This window comes from Pseudorca crassidens, chromosome 21, assembly GCF_039906515.1.
Source record: "Pseudorca crassidens isolate mPseCra1 chromosome 21, mPseCra1.hap1, whole genome shotgun sequence".
Taxonomy (NCBI): Eukaryota; Metazoa; Chordata; class Mammalia; order Artiodactyla; family Delphinidae; genus Pseudorca; species Pseudorca crassidens.
This window is the reverse complement of record NC_090316.1, coordinates 24,517,148-24,542,521: the sequence shown is the minus strand read 5'-3', so window position 1 is coordinate 24,542,521 and position 25,374 is coordinate 24,517,148. Positions and strand designations below refer to the sequence as shown.

At 41.7% G+C, this 25,374-nt stretch overlaps 1 protein-coding gene across 7 annotated transcripts in view; it reads left to right on the top strand.

Annotated features, from left to right (window-relative positions):
- The window catches only part of SNX25 (sorting nexin 25), a 110,680-nt gene that overhangs the window by 64,674 nt on the left and 20,632 nt on the right, over nucleotides 1-25,374 (top strand). For 6 of the 7 annotated variants that reach the window (XR_010939531.1, XM_067721653.1, XM_067721651.1 and 3 more), the window contains 4 exons: nucleotides 13,900-14,081; nucleotides 17,021-17,152; nucleotides 19,404-19,676; nucleotides 22,604-22,768. Coding sequence is in view for 6 of the 7 variants with exons in the window: in XM_067721653.1 (XP_067577754.1) it covers nucleotides 13,900-14,081; nucleotides 17,021-17,152; nucleotides 19,404-19,676; nucleotides 22,604-22,768 (752 nt within the window). In the remaining variant the exon portion in view is untranslated. The remainder of the gene's footprint in view (nucleotides 1-13,899; nucleotides 14,082-17,020; nucleotides 17,153-19,403; nucleotides 19,677-22,603; nucleotides 22,769-25,374) is intronic. The other variant, XM_067721652.1, reaches the window with a different exon arrangement.

Sequence of the window (25,374 nt, the reverse complement as noted above, 5' to 3'; positions counted from 1 at the left end):
GGTACCACCTGCTGCCTTTACAGATGAGGACATGGCTGTCCAGAGCTTACGTCTGAGGTCCCAACTCCTAGTCTGCTGCTGTTCCTGTGAGGTCCTGCTGCTTCAGGTTGGTGAGATGAGGTTTGGGTGCAGAAGAAGAAGTGCGGGAGCTGGAGTTTAGGAGGGCTTGGTTCTCTTGCCAGCTTCCCAGTGAAACCTGGGCACGTCCTTCACTTCTCTAGGCCTCAGTTTCCTCAGTCTTTGGGTTGCCTGCTCTTGGTGATCATAAAGGGTTTCTCAGTGAAGACACTCAAAGAGTCAGGAGATGTGTAGGAGTCTGGGTCAGGGGTGAGAGAGCTCACCGGTCCTGGCGTTGTGGACCTGGGATGACAGGAGGGTGGAGAAGTGCCCATCCGGCGTTTCTAAGCTGGGATTCACGCTGTGGGGAGAGAGCAACCCTGAGGAGAAGTGCTTGGAAGTGACAACAAAGAGGTAATAGTTAATCGTCTCCTATTTATGTGTATCTTTACACAGCCCATTGTTAGGAGAGAATAATGTGTTAAAGAGTCTGAAGTGACTTCCCTCATAAATAATACCATCTGCTGTCTCACTCTTGAAGTTCATGTGTAGGTGGTTTCAGTCTTAAAGAATTAGGTTGTTATAATTTAAGTGCAGGTTTTTTGTTTGTTTGTTTGTTTGTTTTGAGGTACATGGGCCTCTCACTGCTGTGGCCTCTCCCGCTGCGGAGCACAGGCTCCGGACGCGCAGGCCCAGCAGCCATGGCTCACGGGCCCAGCCGCTCCGCGGCATGTGGGATCCTCCCGGACCGGGGCATGAACCCACGTCCCCTGCATCGGCAGGCGGACCCTCAACCACTGTGCCACTAGGGAAGCCCATTTATTTTTTTAATAAAATGGAAGGTCAAATTGAACATTCCCCATTGTCCTTTTTCTTTTAATAAAATGTCCAGTAACATATTATTATTGGAAACAGTTCTTATTTCTCTGTGACCTTTGATGTACAGCTGTCACATAAAAAGTTACTTTATCTCATTCTTTCTCAAATTAATCTGTAATTTATTTCCAGACAGATGTTTTTTGTGTGTGTTTTTTTCCCGCCCTGTAAAAGGCACTACAGAAACTTTGATTTTTTTACCATTAAAAGGCTCACCTCAAATAGAATCGTTTTGTTGTTTTTTGAGGATAGTGCGATCTAGTGAAAATATCATCGAGCGGAGAATCTGGGGAAAGCCTCAGTCTGTGTGTTAACCTCTCGTCACCAGCTGCACCTGTCTGCACTGTTTCCTTAAACCTGGAAAATCGGGCTGTGCTCAGAGTGACCGTGTAATGATGCTGCCGGGTTGTGTGTGAGGTTTTAAGCAGTTTCGTTTCCAGTGTTGTTTCTCCTTATTTCCATGTCCTGTTTGTGAGTGGGAAACTGAAGAAGTTTAAAAAAAAGAATGACCAGGTGGAAGATACTAAGAATACTTAGGATTCAAACTAGAGATGGGAACTTTATTTATGAAAATAGTATATATATGCTAAAGTATAATTTTGTTGCTACATATAAATATGTTTCAGGCAGGTCTTTTTCAACTATAATTGTTGATGATTAAGAAATGGTATGCAATTGTGAAAATAGTTTGAGGATTCAGCGGAAAAAATGCCGTATAACAAGTGGGGAGAAATTACCTGATTGTGTTTCCTCTGAAACCTTAAGGAATTAACCAGCTGACTCTGCATTGACTTTTTTCAGGATGATAGAGTAGGGTCGGGGGGACCGCTTTACTTTGTATACACAGGAAGGTTCAAATAAGGCTTCTGAGCGTCAACAGACTCCAGCAAATTCACACAAAACTCTGTACATGTTTTAGGTTCATAAGTAGATTAGTTTATCTTAAATGCAGAGCAAGTTCCTCTCTTTAACAATGTAGAAATTTCAGTTTGATTCTTTCCTTGATGGCTTTTTTCTTACGGTACTTTGATCTTTTTAAGAAATCAGGTATCGAATGATTTTAAAAGTCTTTACAGTGCCTCAGCTAGTTTAACTGCTGATACAATTCTAGGGAAAGTAAATAATCATAAAAATAAAAGTTTTGAGACCATCTAACTCAGATCCTTGTCCTATGGGCAAGAAAATTAGGTATGATTAGAGAAGGAGGTTCTTCGAGCAAATTCATAGATATTAAACAATTTGAAGCCCTTGGTCTCAGAAGTTAAGTCTGCTCACAAAATTTTCTTGCCTCTGACCTTATTTTACCATTCATGCTGGCCAAACGTATTGGCGGAGGCCTGAATTTTACCTGCTAACCACGTCAACTTCTTGTTGGTGATGGGATTTGGGAAGTTTAGTAAGTCCAGCTAGCTAGTTTCAGTGAACATTTTTCCGTCTTCATCTTTGACTGTTCGGCAGCATCTTTGAGACATTGGTGACTACTGTCTTGCTGAGCTTTCAGCCTGCCCTGGCTAACACTCTGTCATTCTAGTTGTTTGTTTGTTTTTCTGCTTGCTTATTTGTCTCTATTCAGCTTTTAGATGTTGGAGTTCCTCAGGATTTGTTTCTAACTCTCATTATTTTATACCTGTGCTGTCCAATATAGTAACCATTAGCATATGTGGCTATTTAAATTAACTGAAAGTAAATAAAAATGTAAAATTTTGTTTCTCAGTCACATCAGTTATGTTTCAAGTGTTCAGTAACCATGTGTGGCTACCGTATTGGATAGCGTGGAACGTATCCTTCATCACCACAGTTTCCTTGGGTGGCACTGCTCTGTGTTCTTTGTCTGGTTAGTCTTTCCTTTATCTATATGCTGATGACTTTCCAAATTTCTATCTACAGAACCTCTATTCTCTGCTTTTCTACTTACCTACTGTTTACTGCACATTTTTATTTGGATATCAAAAGACACCTCCAAATGAAAAGGTCCAGATCAGGTCCCACGTAACTGGCCATCTTCTGTAGTTTCTTGTCTCTGTGAATGGCATTGCCATCCGTCCGAGTAAGTCAGAAACCTAGGAGTCCTCCTTGTTCATTCCTTCTCCGTCATGCGCTATATCTAGTCCATTATCGTCCCACAGACTGACCTCTAAATATATCTCAACTCGGCTCTTTCTCTGCACCACCATTTTCCACCACCCGTCTCTCTCGAACTAAGGCAGTAGCTTCCTAATTGGTTTCCTTGTATCCACTCCTGCCCCTATTCAATTTATTTTTCACACTGAAGCCAGAGTGATTTTTTAAAAATACAGATCTTAATCATGCCACCCTCATGCTTACCTTTCATTGTCTTCCCATTGTTCTTAGAGTAACAGTGCTTCGAAGTGAAACCTGCAAGGCCCTGCTTGCTCTGGCCCCGCCTCCATCTTCAGCCTCATCTCCCGCCAGACCACCCCCTCCCTCTGAACTCCAGCCACCCTCACTTTTCTCTTTCCTCAACTCACCCCAGTTCCTCCCGCCTCATATTCTTTGCACATTCTGTTTCTTCTTCTTGGAATGCTGCCCTACACTCAGTATCACTCTGCCTAGGTAACTCCTACTTATCCTTTATATTTTATCTCGAATTTCTCTGCTTTGTTCACAACACCTCCCCCCCGCCCCCCGCTGATCCTGGGTAGATGAAAGACCACCTGAGTTCATAGGACCCTTCACGTCCGTAGAGAAAGGACTCTGAAGGATATCTTCCTTCAGAGAAGGAATCGCCAGAAGTAGGTCTTCAGTCACTCAGCAAACATCTTGCGAGTGCCGTTATGTATGAGGCACAGCTGTGCAATGCATGAAACGGTCCCGACCTTCAGGAGGAGACAGGTGGATACACAAACAAAATCACAGTACAATTTGGTAAATTCAGTGAGTGTTGCAGGTTCAGGATTGAGTAGTGGCACAGATGTGTGGAGTGTCAGCTCTACCTGGGCCAGAGCTCAAGAAAGGCGTTTTCTTAAGGGTAGCAGAGTTGAGTCCAAAAGATTGAGTGGCTCTCATCCCCTTTGGGCTTGTCGGGTGGCTGCGGCTGGATGCTGCCCCGTGTGCGTTTGTATGTGGGTTATGTCAGCTGAGACACTGTGCAGGTGCTTGGGATGTAATGGAGAGATGAGCCTTGATGGGAAGACGGGGGCCGATCCTAAAGGGCCTTGGGAGCTGTCCTGAGAAGTTCGGGCTTAATCCTGGAGACCAGTCGTTCTCAAACTATAGTGTGTGTCAGAATCACCTGGAGGGCTTGTTAAGATGCAGGCTTCTGGGCCCCAAAGTCTGTGATTCTGTGGCTCTGAGTGGGCCCTGAAAGTTCGCATTTCTCACAGGTTCCCCAGAGATGCTGATGTTGTTTATCCAGTAACCACACCGTGAGGACCGCTGCAGTAGAGCCAGTGATCTGTTCGCGTTTGCATTTTAGTGCCCAACTCTAGCTTTTTATTTACAATTAGAACAGCCCAGGTAGTTGAGAAGTGGTCTAGTAAAATTAGCTGGCTGCTAGGGTCTCAATAATCGTGTTCCCCCAGAATCCTTTCGTTGAAATCCTAACATCCGAACTTGATGGTATTAGGAGGTGAGGCCTTTGGGAGGTGCTTAAGTCGTGACAGTGGAGCCCTCATGAATGGACTTGGTGACTTATAAAAGAGGCTGCAGAGAGATCCCCAGCCTCTCCCATCGTGTGAGGACACAGCAAGAAGGTGGCAGTCTGCCACCGACAAGAGGGCCTTCACCAGGACTCAACTGTGGTGGCACCCTAATCTTGGATTCCCAGTCTCCAGACTGTGAGAAATACATTTCTGTTGTTTATAGCCAGCCGGTCTGTGGCATTTGGTTATAGTTGCCCGAACTAAGATACTGGCCAAGTGTAGGAATTCTAGTAGTAATGGAACATGTGCTACATTTTCCCTGCAGTTGGATGTGAATGAGACCAGTATTTCAGCTCCCTTTAAAGCTTTCCCCCACCCCACTGCTGTTCTGGATCCTGAAATGTTATCAAGAATAGTTAAAGTGGGGCTTCTCTGGTGGCGCAGTGGTTGAGAGTCCACCTGCCGATGCAGGGGACGCGGGTTCGTGCCCCGGTCCGGGAAGATCCCACATGCCGCGGAGCGGCTGGGCCCGTGAGCCATGGCCGCTGAGCCTGTGCGTCCAGAGCCTGTGCTCCGCAACGGGAGAGGCCACAGCAGTGAGAGGCCCGCGTACCGCAAATAAACAAACAAAAAAGAATAGTTAAAGTGATCACTAATTAAGAACCTGCTGTACAGCACAGGGAACTCTACTCAATACTCTGTAATGGCCTATATGGGAAAAGAATCTAAAAAAAAAAGGGTGGATATACGTATACATATGACTGATTCACTTTGCTATATACCTGACACTAACACACAACGTTGTAAATCAACTATACTCCAATAAAAATTAAAAAGCAAAACAAAACAAAACACATAAGCTGTTTCCCCGGTAGGAAATAAAGGATCCTCTATGGACAAACAGACCCTGCAAATTAACAAGACTTCTGACTAATGATACTGAAACATTAAATGAATTGTTAAAGAAAAAAAAAGAATAAAGTGATTCAAGAGTAGTATTTATTCAACTGACTGCAAAGAGGGACATAATGTTGATTTGAGTCTGGTAGAAACTGCCGTATATAAATACTGCACTCTGGGGGGTGACGTGCTCGTAGTGTAGATTGGGAGGTGTTGGCAACATTGTGTGTGTCTCGTTTAGAGTGTAAGTAAAGAGTTTTGGAACTGAATGTGTCAAGCAGAAGTGTAGAAGAACTTCAGACTATATTGAGTATGTACATACACACAGTTACTTGTTGATAAGAACCATAATGATTTCCATTAGGAATTATTTTTTTAATAATATTTCTCATCTGATTTGGGATGTAAAGGTGTCCCTGCCTGAACGACGGAGCTACTCTGTAGACTCTAGCGGACTTCTCAGAGTCCTTTCTAATGCTCTGTGATCTAACTTCCTAGCATTGCAGTAATTTGACACAGTTTCTAATTTATAAATGACCTAAACTTAGAAAGCACCCCAGGCCATTGCTGCAGGGCACTTGCCAGGGTTTCCCTCTGCCCAGCCCTGATGCTCTGAGTGCGGCAGCGTCCAGAGCCTGCGGTTCCTTCCCCAACATCCAACACAGCCCCATCCCTTACCTGCCTTGCGGGACCGAGGACTCAGGGCACTTCCATTACACTCTCTACAGAGAGTGTAGTTTTATATAGTTACATATAAAATTACACATGTATAATTTTATATCCAACTCTGCTCCCACCTCTCTTCTCCCAGAAAACTTTAGTCATCTTCCATTCTAAGACCTGCATTTATACGAATAAAGTTCAGGTCCAGAGATGTTAAACAGGTACCTGGTTAGTCACATGCTGATCTGGAACCTGAACCCACGTCTCCTGGACTTTAGTCCTGGACTCTTCCCACCGCACTGCTCACTCACACAGGCAGATGCTACGCAAGTCATGCTCCAAACTTAGAAATCGTACGCGTCAGAACTGCGTCCTAAGTGTCTGTCTTCTGTCTGTTCACATCACAGTTCTAATGTGGGAGAAGGGTTCTCCCGGCAATTTGATGTGTGGATTTAAGTGATAGGACGCTATTATTTAAAGAATCTATTGCAAGCATGCTGGAGGGCCTTAAGCCAAAGGAAGTACTGGAAGTTTCAGCCCTTGAGATGTTTAAAGGAAGGAGATAAAAAGTGCGCTGTAGGCACCCTGACTTGGCCTTGCCTGGCCCATGAGGCCCCTGTATTCTTCTCCACTATAACATGAGAGGCTCCACCATCAGCTCCTGCTATAGGATCTCTGCTTATTCCTCAAATATACTTTCTACTAAAGTGGAGTGACACACTCCAGACTTTGAAATTTCAGGTGTTTGGTGTGGTAAGAGAATCCCACTTGTAAAACAGAGAACATTCCGGCCTCAAGTTGAAAAGGAAGGTAAATATTGTTTTAGTTCCTGGGCAGCTTTTGAGGTGATTTTCAGATAACTCTGAAGAAGTTTGTGACGATCAGTAACTACTGAGAATTGCCATCAGCTTCACAGTAAGAAGGAAGCACCATTTCTCCTTTGGAAACTGGACTAGTCCCTGAGTGAATCCATACCTGTTTCTTGAACCCTCTTCTCAAGGGGTTTATTGAAACTTGTATTTCAATGTCCAAGAAAGATTCAAAGACTTGTTAGCCTGTCGGTGACATTTTCTAGCGAGGAACCCCCTAATCCCTTCCCTTGATTGCATGGGGGGGTGTGAGGAGACCTGTGCATCGTGGGGGACAGAACCCAATGCTGGGGAGTCGGGGTAGTGTAGCCTTGCCTTCTGCACTCTCACAGGAGCTGTGCCTCTGTATTAATACTTCTCAGTGGGGTGGGAGGACAGGGCCATTTGACAAGGTCTGGAGACATTTTTGGCTGTCACACAGGGGGAAAGGGATGCTACTGGCATCTAGTGGTAGAGGCCAGGGATGCTGCTAAACATCCCATGATACACAGGACAGCCCCACAGCAAAGATTTATCCACCCAGAATGTCGCCGGTGCCCAGGCTGAGAGATCCTGCCGTGTGTCATCCGTGGAATTCCTCAGTCAACCTGCCGAGGCTGTTGCAGTTAGGCTGTGCCTTGGAATTTGATAGCGCACTATGAGAAAAGAAATAATCTATTGTTGACACTTTTGAGTACTTGAAAAATACAGCGGTGCCATTTGAACCCAGTTATACTTGTGCTACTTCTGGAGCCCTTGGTTTGCACTGTAGGTTACTTTACCCTCCTTTGCCACATTGGAAATAGTATCTAACAGTTGTCCCCTGGTGTTTTTGTTTTACTGCAAGTCACTTTACTCACTTAAGGAAGAACTATGTCATGGGCAGAAGGCTTACAGCAAAAAGCAGTTCTGTGATGTTGTTCATAGGTCCACTGAAATATCCTTAAGGGTTCGCCTAAGGTCTAGTCCAAATGTCTTTTTCCGCAAATGACCCCCTTTCCTTTTGCTCTGACCTCAGTAGAATCTAGACTCTATAGGAAGGAAAACAGTCGACATTTATAATTAATTGTCGTAGAAGATTATATCACTCGTGTGTTCTTCTCGGCACCCATGCAAAGAGCCACTGCCACCCAGTGTGTCACCTGCCACTGTTTGTGGTCTCGGCCTTCTTTTTTAAGCTGGATTAAACATTGTGTGGTTAACCGGTTTTTAACAGTGTGCAGCATTACCTAGGTCTCTGCAGAGAGACAGCTGCAGGAGTCTCGCTTGAGCTGGGCAGCGCATCTTCCACCCTCTTGCCTGCGCTTCTCTTGGCGTGAAGATTTCTTGGATGGACGGGTTCTCAGGTCACCAAGAAGCATATTCATCTGCATCGCTGGATTTACTGGGATTTTTGCACGGCAGTCGCGTGCGCTGCTGGAGTGCCCTGTTAGTCATTTAGCCCTGAACATGGCATTGGTTTTCTGAGGCAAAAATAAACAGAATTGTCTAAGCAGCAAGTTGCCGTAGCGTTTGTTAGCAACAAGCTTTGTCATCAGACAATGGCTTTGTCTTGCCCTTAACAAACAGAATGCATTCACGTGAGCAGGGGACATTCAGGCAGGACTCCAGAATGTTTTCTCAGCTCTGCAGCTGGGTTTTAGGGGAAGGTTTATTCTCTTTCTTCCTTCCCTTTGGAATTTGCCTCAGTTTTTGTCCTTTTAGAAAGACTTTTTTAAGCCTTCTCAGGAGAAGAATTTGGTTGTTGTTAAATGTGTGTCAGTTTCTTTCTCTATATCTTTCTTTTTATTAGTCTATTTTAACCCAAAATTAAAATTGCAGTCTAGGTTTATTCTATAAAAGGCAAGTTTTTGTCCCCCAATTTTAAAGTAGCTTAAATGTTATGTACAGAATTTAGAGTTTAAGGATGAATGTTTCGAATGTTTAAAGTAAATGTAACCAAAGCAAAATAGTTTAAGGATATGTGCTTTAAATCTATTTAAAATAACTGTAATCAACATGCAGAATAGTGGATTATAACTGTAGGAGTTTAAGCTCCTTAGAATCTAAGTATAATGGAACTAACATGAGCTTTGGAGGTAGAAAAATAAATGAAAACTTTTCTGAAAAATTCACTAGTCCCAGCATGTATTTCTTTAGGTATACACGCGAATAGTTTTAGTTTGCAATAGGCTAATTTGGGGACAGACTGCATTTACTTTTGTCTTCCCACTAAGGGGGCTCTGAAATACGCTTTTTTCCTCTCCAGATGAGTGCTGAGATAAGTTCTTTGGTCAGGGCCTCTCTGTCAGCCAAGAATAGGATATGCTGAGAAACCATCACTGAAGTCAAATGAAAATGTCTCCTCAGCACATGTATGGAAAACATCCTGTAATACCTGACAGACCCTCTTGAGCAAGGCTGACGTTGACTTGAAGTCTGCCTGTGACCGTTGGTGATAAATGTCAGAAAAAGCTGCTCTGAAAGACACAGTGTTTTGTGGTCCTTGCCTGAGTTTTTCCAGTTGATTGTTCAGCCTGCCTAGGTGCTATTGTAAGCATCTGCACGATTGACTCTGTGACACGAGGGCAGTGACGACCACCCTAGAGAATTGGAGGTCTCCCTAGGTGTGTAAAACTTCACTTAGACTCCGTGTCCAGGGGCATCGAGAAACACAACACCAACCCTCTTTTATTGTCGCCGCTTCCAGTCTAAGTCATGTGTGTTCTGACTCACCTCCAGAGCTGTGCTCTGACCTGCCCGGGAAGGTTTATACCCATCCAGAGGTCGCCTCGTCCCTGGACACCACTGGAAACAATCCCGCCGTGTTTCTGAAGTGAGCTTGCTCTTCCGCTTTCCACAGTGGCTTTCACACTTTGCCCACTTTCCTCAGGCCTCTGTCCCCTCCCCCTTTTTACGCACCTCCCTGAGCAGATAACCTCCCTCCCCACTTCCAGAAACCAGAACCCAGGAAGGGAACTGCTCCAGCTCCCCATTTGCTTGTGTCTGCATCCATCGCTGTGCCTTGCCTGTTACCACAGTGGAGGAGGTGGCCTTTCCCAAAGCCACCCTCCTCAGGGGTCTACTGGGTACCCATCTGTCACCTTTTTTTCTTTTAACTGGTTCCTGCTCATCAGCATTAAAACCAGCTCATTTCTTGCCCATTTAAAAAAAAAGAAAGAAAAGAAAAATGCCTTCCGTCAACCCAGCCCTTCCCTGCCTTCAGGTGTGTATGCAAAGCCAGTCAGTTGTCCACAAGGAAATGCTCAGCGCTCATCGTTTTTAAAAATTAATTTCGTGTGAGTCTTTTGCTTTTTATAAGTTATATAATGTCAGCTTAAGAAAACAAACCATTGTATATGTTTTTGAGGTGATTTTCTATTTTTTAAAGAAATTTATTTATTTGTTTTTGGCTGTGTTGGGTCTTCGCTGCTGCGCGTGGGCTTTCTCTAGTTACGGCGAGCGGGGGCTACTCTTTGTTGCGGTGCGCAGGCTTCTCATTGTGATGGCTTCTCTTGTTGTGGAGCACGGGCTCTAGGCATGTGGGCTTCAGTAGTTGTGGCACACGAGCTTCAGTAGTTGTGGCTTGCGGGCTCTAGGGCACAGGCTCAGTAGTTGTGGCGCACGGGCTTAGTTGCTCCGCGGCATGTGGGATCTTCCCGGACCAGGGCTCGAACCCGTGTCCCCTGCTTTGGCAGGTGGATTCTTAACCATGGTGCTACCAGGGAAGCCCATTGTAAATGTTTTTAAATTAAATTTTTAAAAAGTCTCGCTAAGACCGTGTAGCTCGTGGTGGCAGAGCCCGAATTCTAGTCTGATTCCAGACTCTACTGACAACTGTCTACTGCATTTGATATGGAGGTCCACTAGTGATCTTGGCCACAGCGGATTTGATGGAGGGGAGGGCTAGACACTGTAACAGAGTAAGCTGAAGAATGGGAGGTGAGGAGACTCACCCTGGTTCTCTCCTTCACAGCCAGAGTTCTAGAAAGAGCACAATACCTGATCCACAGCAAGCACTCAGCAAAACGTTAGCTATGTTGTGTTGATCTCTCGGTAACATTTGACACAGATCATACATCCACTCAACACATTTTATGAGTCCCTCGTGTGTTGCCAGGCACTCTCGTAGGTGCTGATGGTACAGCAGTGTGTGAACAGACAAAACGCTACCTTTATGAGGACATACAGGATAACTAAGTCGAATATGCAGTATGGCAGTCGTGCTGTAGAGCAGGGGTCCCCCAACCCCCTGTCAGGAGCCGGGCTGCCCAGCAAGAGGTGAGCACTGAGCCAGTGGGGAAGCTTCATCAGCTGCCCCCCATCGCTCGCATCACTGCCTGAACCATCACCCCCCCACACCCCCTGTCCACGGAAGAGCTGTCTTCCACGAAACCCGCCCCTGGAGCCAAAAAGGTTGGGGACTGCTGCGCTAGAGAAGGAAAGACGGGAGAAGACTGGTGTTTTAGGGTGGAGGTTGCAGGTAGAAAGAGAGTGGCCAGGGAGGTCTTCCCTGAACCCTGAACTAGGGACCTGAAGGGGGCGGGGAACTGAGCCAGGCAGATTCCTGGGGGATGAAGGGGCCAGGCTGAGAGGATGGATAGTAAAGCCCGGAGCAGGGAGCTACCCAGTGTGTCCAAGAAACTGGTCAACGTAGACCACGTAGTGTGTGACTCCATTCATACGAAGTGTCCAGGATGGGTAGTCCAGAGACAGCCCTATAACTTAGTGATTCACTATTTTTATAGATTATACCCCATATAAAGTTGTTATAAAATATTGGCTATATTTCTTGTGCTGTATGCTATATCCTTGTAACTTATTTATTTTATACCTGGTAGTTTGTACCTCTTAATCCCCTTCACCTGTGTTGGCCCTCCCCATATACTCCTTCCCTCTGGTAGCCACTGGTTTATTATCTGTATCTGTGAGTCTGTTTCTGTTTTGTTACATTCATTCGTTTGTTTTAGTTTTTTTAGATTCCACATATAAGTGAAAACATATAATATTTGTCTTTTTCTGTCTGACTTATTTCACTAAATATAATAGCCCCCAGGTCGATCCACATTGCAAATGGCAACATTTCATTCTTTTTATGGCTGAGTAATATTCCATAATATATATTGGGTGGGTCAAAAAGTGCCTTTGGTTTTTTAAGTAAAAATAAAAGACACATTTTTCATTTTCACCAAGAACTTTACTGAACAGTGTATTCATCCTTTTGTTCTACTACCTTCTGCCATTTTTCAGGCAACTTCATAATTCCACCTTCCCAAAACTTATCTTTTTGAGCAAAGAACTGTTCCAGGTGCCTTTTACAGTCTTCCAGGGAATTGAAATTTTTTCCATTAAGAGAAGTTTGTAAAGACCGAAATAAATGGAAATCTGAAGGTGCAATGTCTGGTGAATACAGCGGATGAATCAGAACTTCCCAGCCGAACTGTAACAGTTTTTGCCTGGTCATCAGAGAAACACGCAGTCTTGCATTATCCTGATGGAAGATTATGTGTTTTCTCTTGACTAATTCTGGACGCTTTTTGTCGAGTGCTACTTTCAGTTGGTCTAGTCAGGGGTAGTGCTTGTTGGAATTAATTGTTTGGTTTTCCGGAAGGGGCTCATGATAGAGGAACTCCCCTCCAGTCCCAACATATACACACATCATCTTCTCTGGATGAAGACCGGCCTTTAGTGTGGTTGGTGATGGTTCATTTCGCTTGCCCCACGATCTCTTCTGTTCCACATTATTGTACAGTATCCACTTTTCATCGCCTGTCACAATTTGTTTTAAAAATGGAACATTTTCATTACGTTTCAGTAGAGAATCGCATGCGGAAATATGGTCAAGACGGGTTTTTTTTGCTTAACTTACATGGAACCCAAGCATCAAAGCAATTAACATAAAACCAAGCTGGTGCGAATGATTTTCAATGCTTGGTTTGGATATTTTGAGTATGTTGGCTATCTCCCACGTGGTATAATTGATTGTTCTCAATTTTTTTTTTTTTTTTTTGGTACGCGGGCCTCTCACTGTTGTGGCCTCTCCCGTTGCAGAGCACAGGCTCTGGACGCGCAGGCCCAGCGGCCACGGCTCACGGGCCCAGCCGCTCCGCGGCACGCAGGATCCTCCCGGACCGGGACACAAACCCGTGTCCCCCGCATCGGCAGGCGGACTCCCAACCACTGCGCCAACGGGAAGCCCTGTTCTCAATTATTGTTTCGATTTAATTGTATCAACTTCAGCTGGTCTACCCGCCCGTGGAGCATCTTCCAGCAAGAAATCTCCAGCACGAAACCTCGAAAACCACTTTTGACACGTTCGATCAGTCACAGCATCTTCTCCATATACTGCACAAATCTTTTTTTGCATTTCAGTTGTGTTTTTACCTTTCTTGAAATGATAAAGAATAATATGCCAAAAATGTTGCTTTTTTCTTCCATTTTCAATATTAAAATGGCTACATAAAAATTCACCAATCTTGGTAAGTCGTTTTTTAAATGCACGCTGATGTGACAGCTGATGCATACAATCTAACGAAATTGTTTCAAATGAAGTTAAAGACAACTAAGTGCTACTAGAGCCATCTCATGGAAACAAACAAACCTTTTGGCCAACCCAATAGATATGTGTATCACATCTTCTCTATCTAGTCATCTGTTGATGGTCACTTAGGTTGCTTCTATATCTTGGCTATTGTAAGTAGTGCTGCTATGAACATTGGGGTGCATATATATTTTTGAATTAGTGTTTTCATTTTCTTTGGATACATACTCAGGAGTGGAATTGCTGGATCATATGGTGGTTCTATTTTTAATTTTTTGAGGAACCTTCGTATTGTTTTCCATAGTGGCTGTCCTTTAGTACCCACTGCGGCTCAGAATGTACCACATCAGACATTAATTTGGCCCACAGCTGCTGTGTTCCCTCTTTTGTACCTTGTCCTCTGAATGTGTACTATCCATCTATCTCATTCAAGGTAAAGAGACTGCTGCCATGAAGGCTGATCTCCTGAGGGCCAGGAACATGAAAAGGTACATTAACCAACTGACTGTGGCAAAGAAGCAGTGTGAGAAGAGGATCAGAATCCTGGGAGGCCCTGCCTACGACCAGCAAGAGGATGGGCCCTTGGATGAGGGGGAAGGGCCTCAAAGCCAGAAGGTGGAACTTTGTAGTTTCTTGTTTTGCCGTTTCATATTTGTTACGAACACGGCTTTAATCACATAGACAATCTTTTCACTTCTTGGTATTTAACCTAAGACATATATTCCAGAACATAGACTCACCTCTTGTTCTTGTAGGGCTCTCAGTCTATCTTTCCTTCTTGACTTCCATACTGTTATTAGTTTGCTAAATTTTTTGGCCTGAATACAAATCAGGTAATTTCTTAAAGAGAGTAAGTATTTTATTATAGTTAAGAAGCTGTGCTACAGAGTCAGAAAGCCTGGCTTTTAATCCCAGGTCTGCTGGGGATTGACTTTGGGCAAGTTAGTTAGCCTCTCTGTACTCTATTTATAAAGTAGGGTTAACTGTACATACCCTACAGGGCATGATAATCATTAAATTAAACAATGCACATAAAATGGTAAGTATGGTACTTGGTGTATAATGAGCACTTAATAAACATTTGTCATTACTGGAAGTAATTATTCAGGGGTATGTTTAGTGATGTTATAAATGTAAGAGGAACCCAGCTGTGGTCTCTCCTTTTGGAATAAAACATTAGTCCCAAGATCCTAATTCTCCACATTCTCATTAGTACGCCGTAGATAGTCTCGTGAGTGTATCGTAGGTATTCGGCAGCTAGAGAATCTTGGGCCTGGGTCCCTCTTGGTAACATGTTGGGGGTATTAAGAGCACATTTACTTACTCTTCTAGGCCTTGTGGTCCTTTTGAGTGCTTAGGGGGTATATTTCCTAGAGAAAAATTAACCTGCTGGTCAAGGGGTAATACACACAAAACATAAAACTAAGTTAATAGAGTATGCATCATGAAACCAGATCCAGTGGGTCTGGGAGATAGTGAAAAAGGAGTAAATAAAAATCCCTGAGGGGAATAAAGAACAATCTGCCTTCATAGGCTACCTTCCAGCCTGAAATACTTCATGGCCTTCGGCATATGTGACATCCACCAAGACAATTTTTTGTCTTCTGCCCAGAGATTATTGATTGTGGCATCAGCCCTCCCAGAATTTACCAGAAGTCTTAGGACAGAAGGAAACGTGCTGATCCAACAGAAGGAAATTAATGCAAGAGCACAGTGTTTGCTATATGGAAGCCCTTAGTAAATGTTAATTGGTATTACATTGTCTCTCTCTCTCTCTATATATATTTTTTAATCATATATTTAGCAGTAGTGTCAACGTGGACCTACCCAGTCTTTTCTTTCCACTTCCACACAACAGGCTCAGAATTACTGAGATTAGTTCATCTTACATTAACACAATGAGATTGAGTTCATCTCACGTTAACACATTTGACTCAGAAGTGTGCAGTCTCCTTATCCTGGTGACACAGACCCACACCGTTAGTGTAGGTGTGAATCAGTGAAAGGCTTATGCAGGCTTCAAGAGAAAATAGAAAACAAATGGAGTAGAGAACTTGGTTAATTCACCACTAAGATATGAGATATATCAGATGTTCAGTTAGACTTGAGATATATTTGCTGTCATTTATTTGCATATATTTGCACTTTTAGAACTAAACATAAGAGTGTTCATAAGACACAATAAAAGAATCTAAAAGTGGCTAATTTAGAAGATGTTTTGGACTTGATTTTGCAAATATGTGGATTTGTATCGAACTTGAAATTCATTTCAATCCATGAAATTATACTGGGAAGACTTCCTTAGAATTGTTGAGAGTCTTTCCTGCTCAGCTCCTCCCCATGTTAAAAATGGATTGCTGTCTGAGTGATCTGTCATTCCCAGCCAGAGTCGACATGGGAGCCTTCAGACTTCTTTGGAGCCTGTACGGTTAGGATTTGTACCGAAAAATGCTTCGCTGGTAGGTGTACATAAAGTGAGGATACATGCTACAGTCTCCCAAAGTTAGTAAACTAAATCCTAAATATTAATGGTCTGTAGCAAGGGATCACTTTTGATTACTTAGTTATCAAAAGTTATTAGAAAAATGCCTGCCCCTTTCTGTCCACAGAACAGATTGAGGACTTACTGTCAGTGGCAGAAAGAGTTGAACATGCATTGATCATATGCACTTGATTTTAGAAAGATCTTAACTGGTAACATTTCTGAAATTTTTCCAATTGCCACAATATTAATTTAAAAAATCTTAAATGTAAGTTTTCTCTTTGTTGCAGTATACATAGACATCATTTTTATTACTAATTAATAACTAAGGATATAGGAGTTAAACTCCTTCTAAATTAATTTGAGGCATTTCTCCTAGTTGAGTCATGAATTATTATGAAACTCATCTGCTTTCTCATATTATAGCAGTCCATACTCAAGATTGATCTCACTGTGTCTTCAAATAGTGGTTTTTCTTTTCTGTAAGCATTCAAAATAGTAAACAAAGGAGTAATTGTGATACATCTCTACAATAGTTTTATGGGCCAATTAAAATGCATACAAAAGATTTTTTTAAACGAATGTGATATTATAAACAAAAAGACAAGGTATGAAATCATTTGTAGATTTCCTCAGCTATATGAAAATAGGATGGAAAGCAAAAATGCCAAATTATTAGGCTCCAGCTTCCTGGTCTTTTATATATTTCTCTTCATTTTTTCTATTATTGGCACGATTGCTTTTAGCAATACATCCCATAAGGCAGGGATTTTTGTCTGTTTCATTTCCTAGAAATGTGCCTGATACAGAGTAGATACCAAATAAAGCTTTTGCTGAATGAATGAATGATTAATAGAAAATTGGTATTTATTGAATATGTGCATTTTGAATATTCAGTAAACTTTTTAAATTTAAAATTTAGGAAGGTGAGAGAAGTACTCTATTACATTGACTATGAACTTAGAAAATGAGACATGTTTTCCTGAATGTAGAAAGTAATCCATTGGAAGTTAAAGCAAACTGATATTTAAAATTTGATTTTTAAAAACTTTCTCTTAAATTTCCTTCATAGATTCTTCAGTTCGAAGATATCTTGGCCAATGCTTCCTACCGAGAGCACTTTCGAACATACATGGAAAGGATGGACAGGAGAGCTCTGATTAGCTTTTGGGAGTCTGTGGAATATTTAAAGAATGCTCACAAGGTAGGATATATAGGCCCAAAGGAATATTAATCACTAGCTGATGAAAACTTGTATGTTAGGCAGTATGTCTGTGTTTCTTAATCAAGCTGTAAGATAAGATACATTAAAAGAATACTTTAAACCAAATATATTATCGGCATTATGTTCTAGCCCATAATGGTAAATAGAATTAGATTTCATTTTTACAAAAAGTGCTTTTGAATGTGTAGTCAAGGAAAAAAGATTTACAAATATTCCCAATTATTGAATTTAGTTTCAGGTAGTTATTTTTTAACCCATTATAAAAAAGGCATATACTTATTACCCACATGGCTGTTACAATAAATTTGGTCTTATCACCTATACTTCAATCTCATAACCTTGTTATTTTTAATATCATAATGTGCACATTTTACACAACTGTCCTCCTTTTATTTAATTTAAAATATGATTGTGTTAAGCAAGACAAAAAATAATTTTTGGTCACAGATGCCTATTACAGCACAAAGCCCAACAATAAGCATTGTGTTCTGCACTTGGCAAGTTCTCGATATATATTTAACAGTTAAATTGAAGAGTGTGAAATATATGTGTGTGTGTGTGTGTGTGTATATATATATATATGTCTAAAAACATATATAACAATATGTACAACATATATAATACATGCATTTTGAGAGGCTTATTTATTTTTAACATTTTTATTGGAGTGTAGTTGCTTTACAACGGTGTGTTAGTTTCTGCTTTAAAACAAAGTGAATCAGGTATACAGGTACATATATCCCCATATCTCCTCCCTCTTGCGTCTCCCTCCCACCCTCCCTATCCCACCCCTCTAGGTGGTCACAAAGCACCGAGTTGATCTCCCTGTGCTATGTGGCTGCTTCCCACTAGCTAGCTATTTTACATTTGGTAGTGTATGTATGTCCATGCCACTCTTGAGAGGCTTATTAAAGTAAGCGTAAACAGCACTATGTACATTAAATTACTCATTTGCACTTCATATGAATGTTGCTAGGGCTGAATACCAACTTAAAATACATCATAAATTACAAACTACTTTGGTTAAGGAACTAAATCCAGTCTCATAGTATTTTTAAATCTTCTTAGGAATGTCTTTCATTGTTCATTTATAAGCCACAAATTACCTCATTTTACGCAATATTATATTTGCCAACTTTATTACATATTTTATTTACCAGACTTGACTACAAGCTTGACTTTTGGCTGCTCTCAGAGGAATATTGAAAAGAGCAATCTAAAAAATTTTCCTAAACTACTGAAAACAAGTTGAAAAATGTCAATGCAATAAGAGGATATAGCTTCCTCAAATAGCTGTATTTTGACCTAGCAACACTGATTTGGATGTAAAACTTCCGGATTGTTTGTTGTATTCATAATATTCGTTAAGTCGTTTGTCTTCATTTTTTGCTACCATCGAAGACTTTTCGTAACATTTCTAGAGTTAATAAGTTGTCTGTAGCGGCAATGTAAAGGTTATGTTAATGAGATGTTTGCACTTCCGAATTAGGCTTAGTACACTTAGGCGGAGACCTTGTTTAAGACCAAGCTGTGTAATACAAGCTTGATTACAAGGTAGTAAGTCATCATTCTGAAGAATATTTCTCTTGCTTTCTTTAATTATACAATTATTATTTTTGTGGTACGCGGGCCTCTCACTGTTGTGGCCTCTCCCGTTGCGGAGCACAGGCTCCGGACGCGCAGGCTCAGTGGCCATGGCTCGCGGGCACAGCCGCTCCGCAGCATGTGGGATCTTCCCGGACCGGGCACGAACCCGCGTCCCCTGCATCGGCAGGCGGACTCTCAACCACTGCGCCACCAGGGAAGCCCTAATTATACAATTATTATATTGACTTTCTTCTGAAGTGAGAAGTTGGCATTTCTAATTATTTTTACTGGATGAAAAAGTCATACTGAATTTAGCTGATCAGTTGTATTCCTGTGGAACTGAGATTTATGAGAAGGAATCCACTGCAAGAAGAGAACTGTTCTCATTCTTATTTTTTTCCTTCCAGCATTAAAAAGAAATGACATTTGTTAACTGTTCAACGTAAAGTGTTCCTTTTAAGGAACCAGTTGTTTTTTCAGGGTCTGACACTCACCCCTTGGCCCTGAATGTGCCCACAAAAGCCTTTGCACACTCATCCTACATTCTACGTGTATCCCTTCCACCTTTAAAATGCAGATAATTCAGAAGAAAATAGTTTTTCTCAGAGATGGTATTACTTTCTTCATCTTCCTGTCTTTTCAGAACGAAATTCCACAATTAGTTGGTGAAATTTACCAGAATTTCTTCGTGGAGAGCAAAGAAATATCTGTGGAAAAATCACTTTACAAAGAAATCCAGCAGTGTCTTGTAGGAAATAAAGGAATCGAAGTGTTCTGCAAAATCCAGGGAGACGTTTATGAGATGCTGAAGGATAGGTATTACCCTTCATTTATTGTCAGTGATCTGTATGAGAAATTGATGATAAAAGAGGAAGAAAAGCATGTCTCCCAGTTGATTTCCAACAAGGATGAAATGGTGAGTCATGTTTAACTTTCTGCTCCCTTTTGAGTGGATAAGCTTTGAATATGATTATGTGGGTGCAGACTTTGTGAGCCAGATTTGGTGTGCACCTTTATCTTTTGGCATACAGCACTTTTTTTTTTAAACATCTTTATTGGAGTATAATTGCTTTACAATGTTGTGTTAGTTTCTGCTGTACAACAAAGTGAATCAGCTATACATATACATATATCCCCATATCCCCTCCCTCTTGCGTCTCCCTCCCACCCGTCTAGGTGGTCACAAAGCACCGAGCTGTGCTATGCGGCTGCTTCCCACTAGCTGTCTGTTTTACGTTTGGTAGTGTATACATGTCCTTGCCATTCTCTCACTTTGTCGCAGCGTACCCTTTCCCCTCCCCGTGTCCTCAAGTCCATTCTCTGCATCTTAGCATACAGCACTTTAAGTGGAACTTTAAGTTGAATTTCCTTGTTGCTTCTCGTCCTCACTTCTGTCTTTGTCCTTCTGACCAGCTGGGTACCACCAGCCGCTGCTGAGTCAGAGACCGCCCCCTGCTCTGTCTGCCTGAGACACAGCTGGGTTTGACTCCTGAAAAGTGAGGGCAGAAAATCTGTGGGGTGGGACATTTGTGACCAAGTAAGAGAATCATTAGCACAACAGTCCCGCTGGAGAACAGACAAAAAGGACGGGGAAGAAATGAGGAGAGGTAGAGGATGCAGGAGGAGTCTGCAGGAAATATTTTGGAGTTTAAAAAAAATCAGATGAAATTAAGATGTTTTGAAAGAAACCTTGTCCAGCCATGCCTGAAGTCTGATTTTCTTATAGTGTCCTGGGTCATTTTGGATAGCCCCAGTTGCCGTCTCCCTTTACTACTAATGACCTATATGAGTTTGAAGGTACAAAGGAAAAGTGTTTTAGAATCACCTTATATAGAAAGATTGTAATTTATCTTGGATTCTTTCTTTCTGTCCAGTTCACTGTATCTCAGGCCCTGAGGAATCGGGTACTTGTTCATGATGGTATTAGAAGCAGGTGTCTCTGAACTGTTGGTAAATTCATTCATTCAGACTTTTGAAAAAAAGTTTTGTTACTTGGTTCTTTACATTTTCAGTGTATAAAACCACTGAACTAATTGGTCCAAAACTCGTTACTCCTTGCATTTTATTTTTAGGATAGCACAGCTAAAACAAACCGATCTCTCTACCTCAGAAATTAAAATGGTTAATATTCAAATGTTGTGAAAAGTTTGTCCAAATCAATACCCAACAGATAAACTGAATAAGGACTTGAACTGACAGTTAATATGAAAGGTAATAAATAGTAAACAAACGTGAAAAAATGTGCATCTTCACCCAGCATTCAGAGCAGGGTGGTGTGTATCACTGATCTTTTGAAAGCTCCTACTCTTTGTTGCAGTAGTCCCACTTCTAGAAATTTATCCTATGAAAAGAACTAAAATGTAGGAAAAAAAAAAGTTTATGCACAGTGGAGTTTATTTTAGGTTTTGGGAAGGCAAAAAAGCAGAATCAACCCATAGCAATAGGGGTATGCCTCAGTATATTATCAATTCATAGAATACTATGCAGCCATAGCAGTTATAACTTGGAAGACTACAATACCCTCAAATATACAGCCTTGTATATTATGCGAAAAAGGCAGAATACCCTCTTGAATGTATACAAGGAGTAGGACGATGTCATAATATATATACTCATGGACAAGGATTAGAAAGAATATACAAAAATGCTTGGTGTTCTGGGATTATTAATACTTTATTTTTCTTTGAAAAATTTCTTTTACTGTTTGTTACAATTAATAAAAATCAGACGAAAAAAATCTGGAAGAAAGTTAAGGAGTAAATGAACCAGAAGACAGTTCTCAGCAGTTCTTTCCATGCTGTTGCTGCTCATGAATCTAATGACTAATATGCTATTTGCTGGTAATCTGTTCAGGTTTTTCCAAACTCTGTGGTCCTTTATGAATCTTAAGTCACTTTCAATGCTAACCATTTTACTTGTAAAATAATCTACCTGTTGATTAGTAAAAATAAGGACTGAGCAAAGTGTATACTGAAAATACTTTCACTAGTGGGAATTTGGGAATTCTATTTTAATGTATTCGTAGGTTCTGAAGATTAAGACACGCACATCTTTTTTTAATTTATTTTTATTTATTTATTATTTTTGGCTGTGTTGGGTCTTCGTTGCTGTGCGCGGGCTTTCTCTAGTTGCGGCAAGTGGGGGCTACTCTTTGTTGCGGTGCAGTGGCTTCTCTTGTTGCGGAGCACAGGCCCTAGAGCACGGGGGCATCAGTAGATGCAGTGCATGGGCTCAGTAGTTGTGGCTCGTGGGCTCTAGAGCGCAGGCTCAGTAGCGCACGGGCTTATTTGCTCCGGGGCATGTGGGATCTTCCCGGACCAGGGCTCGAATCCGTGTCCCTTGCATTGGCAGGCAGATTCTCAACCACTGGGCCACCAGGGAAGCCTGGAAATTCTATTTTAAAGGGACACACGTGAATTTTTCATAATATTCTTAGGAGCCCAAAAGGAAGCCAGGTCTTAGTGTTTTTTTGTCAAAATTTAGGCACAGAACATTTGGGTTGAGCTGGGAAGATAACTCAGTTGCCTTCCTTGTTCTGTGCAGGTTCCCTTGGGTATACCATTTGGGAGATAGTGGTGTGGCCTTTCTCTAGGCTATTAAATGTTTCTTTTTTTTCACTGCAATTCCAAATACCAGTTACTTTGATTCTAAATACTGGTCCTTTGCTTTTTCACTTAGCTGAGAAAAAACAGTCTACTTCTAGGCTTTCTACCATGGATTCGTAGTGGAATCCAGTGCTTTGGAGCAGTGTATTGTAATGATCTAGAACCTATACTGTAGGTAATACTTAGGGAATATTCCACCACTATAAGATATGGTGGTTCATGTGACGTTTTCCCCCAGGACCCGGGAGGTGAGGCTGGTGAGGAATCTGTGGATGACGGCACCAGTCGGATTAATGAACAAACCAGTTTTGCTGTAAACAAACTACGAGAACTAAATGAGAAACTTGACTATAAGAGGCAAGCTCTAAATTCTATTCAAAATGCACCAAAACCTGACAAGAAGGTAACTCTTCTGCTTTCAAGGTTGTCTTTAAAAGTTTCCATTTTTCTAATTTGATAAATAGTAGTTTTCAGTTTATGTTGAGAAGTGTTTCTTTAAAAAGAATTTCAACTCTAAGATCCATTGGCTTTTTTTTGTTTTTTGTTTTTGTTTTTGCTTCTAGTATAGAATTAGCAAAGCATTTGTCTTTTATCTATTATGATTTGGGGTTCTTTCCCATCCTCAGCTGTAACTCTGTGTCTTTTGTCCGACTTGCCTACAGTGCCTTTGGGGAAGGGGCTGAGCTTCCCCTTGTGCCACAGTTGTTTCTGGAAGTGAGTTAACTCTGCAAGGACAGTCTTAATTTTTTTTCTTTTGAACACTGCAAGTACAACTTAGAGCACCTCACAGAATTATGCAAGAAATACGTTGTTTCGCTAGAAACCAACAGAATTTGAAAGTTTAAAAAATGTAAACAGCATCTCACTGTGGTATTCCTCACACCCAAGGGGTGGTGTGGCTTTCTGCTTTGTGTTCATGCCTCTTTGGTGGAAAAAGGAGGCTTCCCTAATGTAGGGAGGAATGGCTGGCACTCCTTGCTTCCCCAAAGTGATCTCCTCTGGCCCTTTTCGAATGTGCGTTCAGAAGCCTGAGCGATGAGTAAGTGCAGGAGGCTGTGCTGGTCACCATGAAGAATCAGTGAAACAGAGTCTAACACCTGCCCTTGGGGAGCAAATGTGCTGACTGTGGAACCGAACATTACAGCCCTTACTGATGATAAAATGCAGGATGTGCTTCCTGCAGGCTTTCTGAGGAGGGTCCTTGTGGGCTGCATGTTTAGGAGAGTTGAACGTGCAGCCATGAGGCAAAGTTGAGGCAAAGCTGCTGTCCTCAAACTACAGAGTTGCATAACCTTATAGGTTTTCTCATTAAAAGAGATCCAAGGAGACGGTGAGCACAGAATTTTTTAAAAATTATTTATTTTTTAAAATTGTAGCCAAGTATACATAACATAAAATTTACCTTGTGTACAGTTCACTGGCATTAAGTATGTTCACATTGTTATATAACCAGCACCATCCATCTCCCGAATTCCTTTTCATCTTGCAAAACTGAAACTCTATACCCAGTAAACAGTAATTCCCCATCCCTTACCCCCAGTCCCTGGCAACCACCATTCTCCCTTTGCCTCTTATGAATTTAACTACTCTAAGTACCTCCTGTGAGTAGAATCATTCAGTGTTTGTCCTTTTGTGACTGGTTTGTTTCCCTTAGCATAACGTACTCAAGATTCATCCATATGGTAGCATGTGTCAGAATTTCATTCCTTTTTAAGGCTAATATTCAATTGCATGTATATACAACATTTTGTTTATTCATTTATCCATTGATGGACACTTGGTTTGCTTCCACATTTTGGCTATGGTAAGAAATGCTGCCTTGAACATGGATGTACAAATATCTCAAGACCCTGCTTTCACTTCTTTGGGGTATTGCTGGGTCATATGGTAGTTCTGTTTTAATTGTTTAGGAATCTCTGTATTGTTTTCCATAGTGACTGCACCGTTTTACCTTCTGACCAGCAGCACATAAGGGTTCCAGTTTCCCAGTATCCTTACTGGCACTTGTTACTTTCTGGGGGTTTTTTTGTTTTTTTTTTTTTGTGGTATGCGGGCCTCTCACTGTTGCGGCCTCTCCCGTTGCGGAGCACAGGCTCTGGACGCGCAGGCTGAGCCTGCGTGCTCCGCAGCATGTGGGATCTTCCCGGACCATGGCATGAACCCGTGTCCCCTGCATCGGCAGGCGGACTCTAAACCACTGTGCCACCAGGGAAGCCCACTTTCTGTTTTTTGATAGCATTGGTTCTAATGGGTGTGAGGTGGTATCTCATTGTGGTTTTGATTTGCATTTCCCTAATGATTAGTAATGTTGAGCATCTTTTTATGTGCTTTTTGGCTATTTGTTTTCTCTGGAGAAATGTCTATTCAAGTACGTTGCCCATTTTTGAATCAGGTTGTTTTTTGTTGTTGAGTTTTAGGAGTTCTCTATATATTCTGGATATCAGCCCCCTATCAAATAAGTGATTTGCAAATATTTTCTCCCATTCTGTGAGCTGCCTTTTTACTGTGTTGATAGTGTTCTTTGCACAAAAGTTTTAAAAATTTATGCAGTCCATTTGGCCTGTATTTTCTCTTGTTGCCTGTACCTTTGGTGTCATAGCCAAGAACTCATTGCCAATCCCGTGTCATGAAACTCCTCCATATTTTCTTCTGAGAATTTAATAGTTTTAGCCTTACGAGTAGGTCTTTGATCTATTTTGAGTTAACCTTTGTATATGGTATTATGTAAGGGCCCAACTCCATTGTTTTGCATATGGTGATGATCCAGTTTTCTCAACACCATTTGTGGAAAAGACTGTCCTTTCCCACTTATGGTCTTGGCACCCTTGTTGAAAATCATTTGATCATATATGCAAAGGTTTATTTCTTGGCTGTCTATTGTATTCCATTGGTATATGTCTGTCTTTATGCCAATGGCATACTGTTTTGATTAGTGTAGCTTTGCAGTAAATTTTGAAATCAGGAAGTGTAAGTCCTTCAACTTTGTGGTTCTTCTTCAAGATTGTTTTG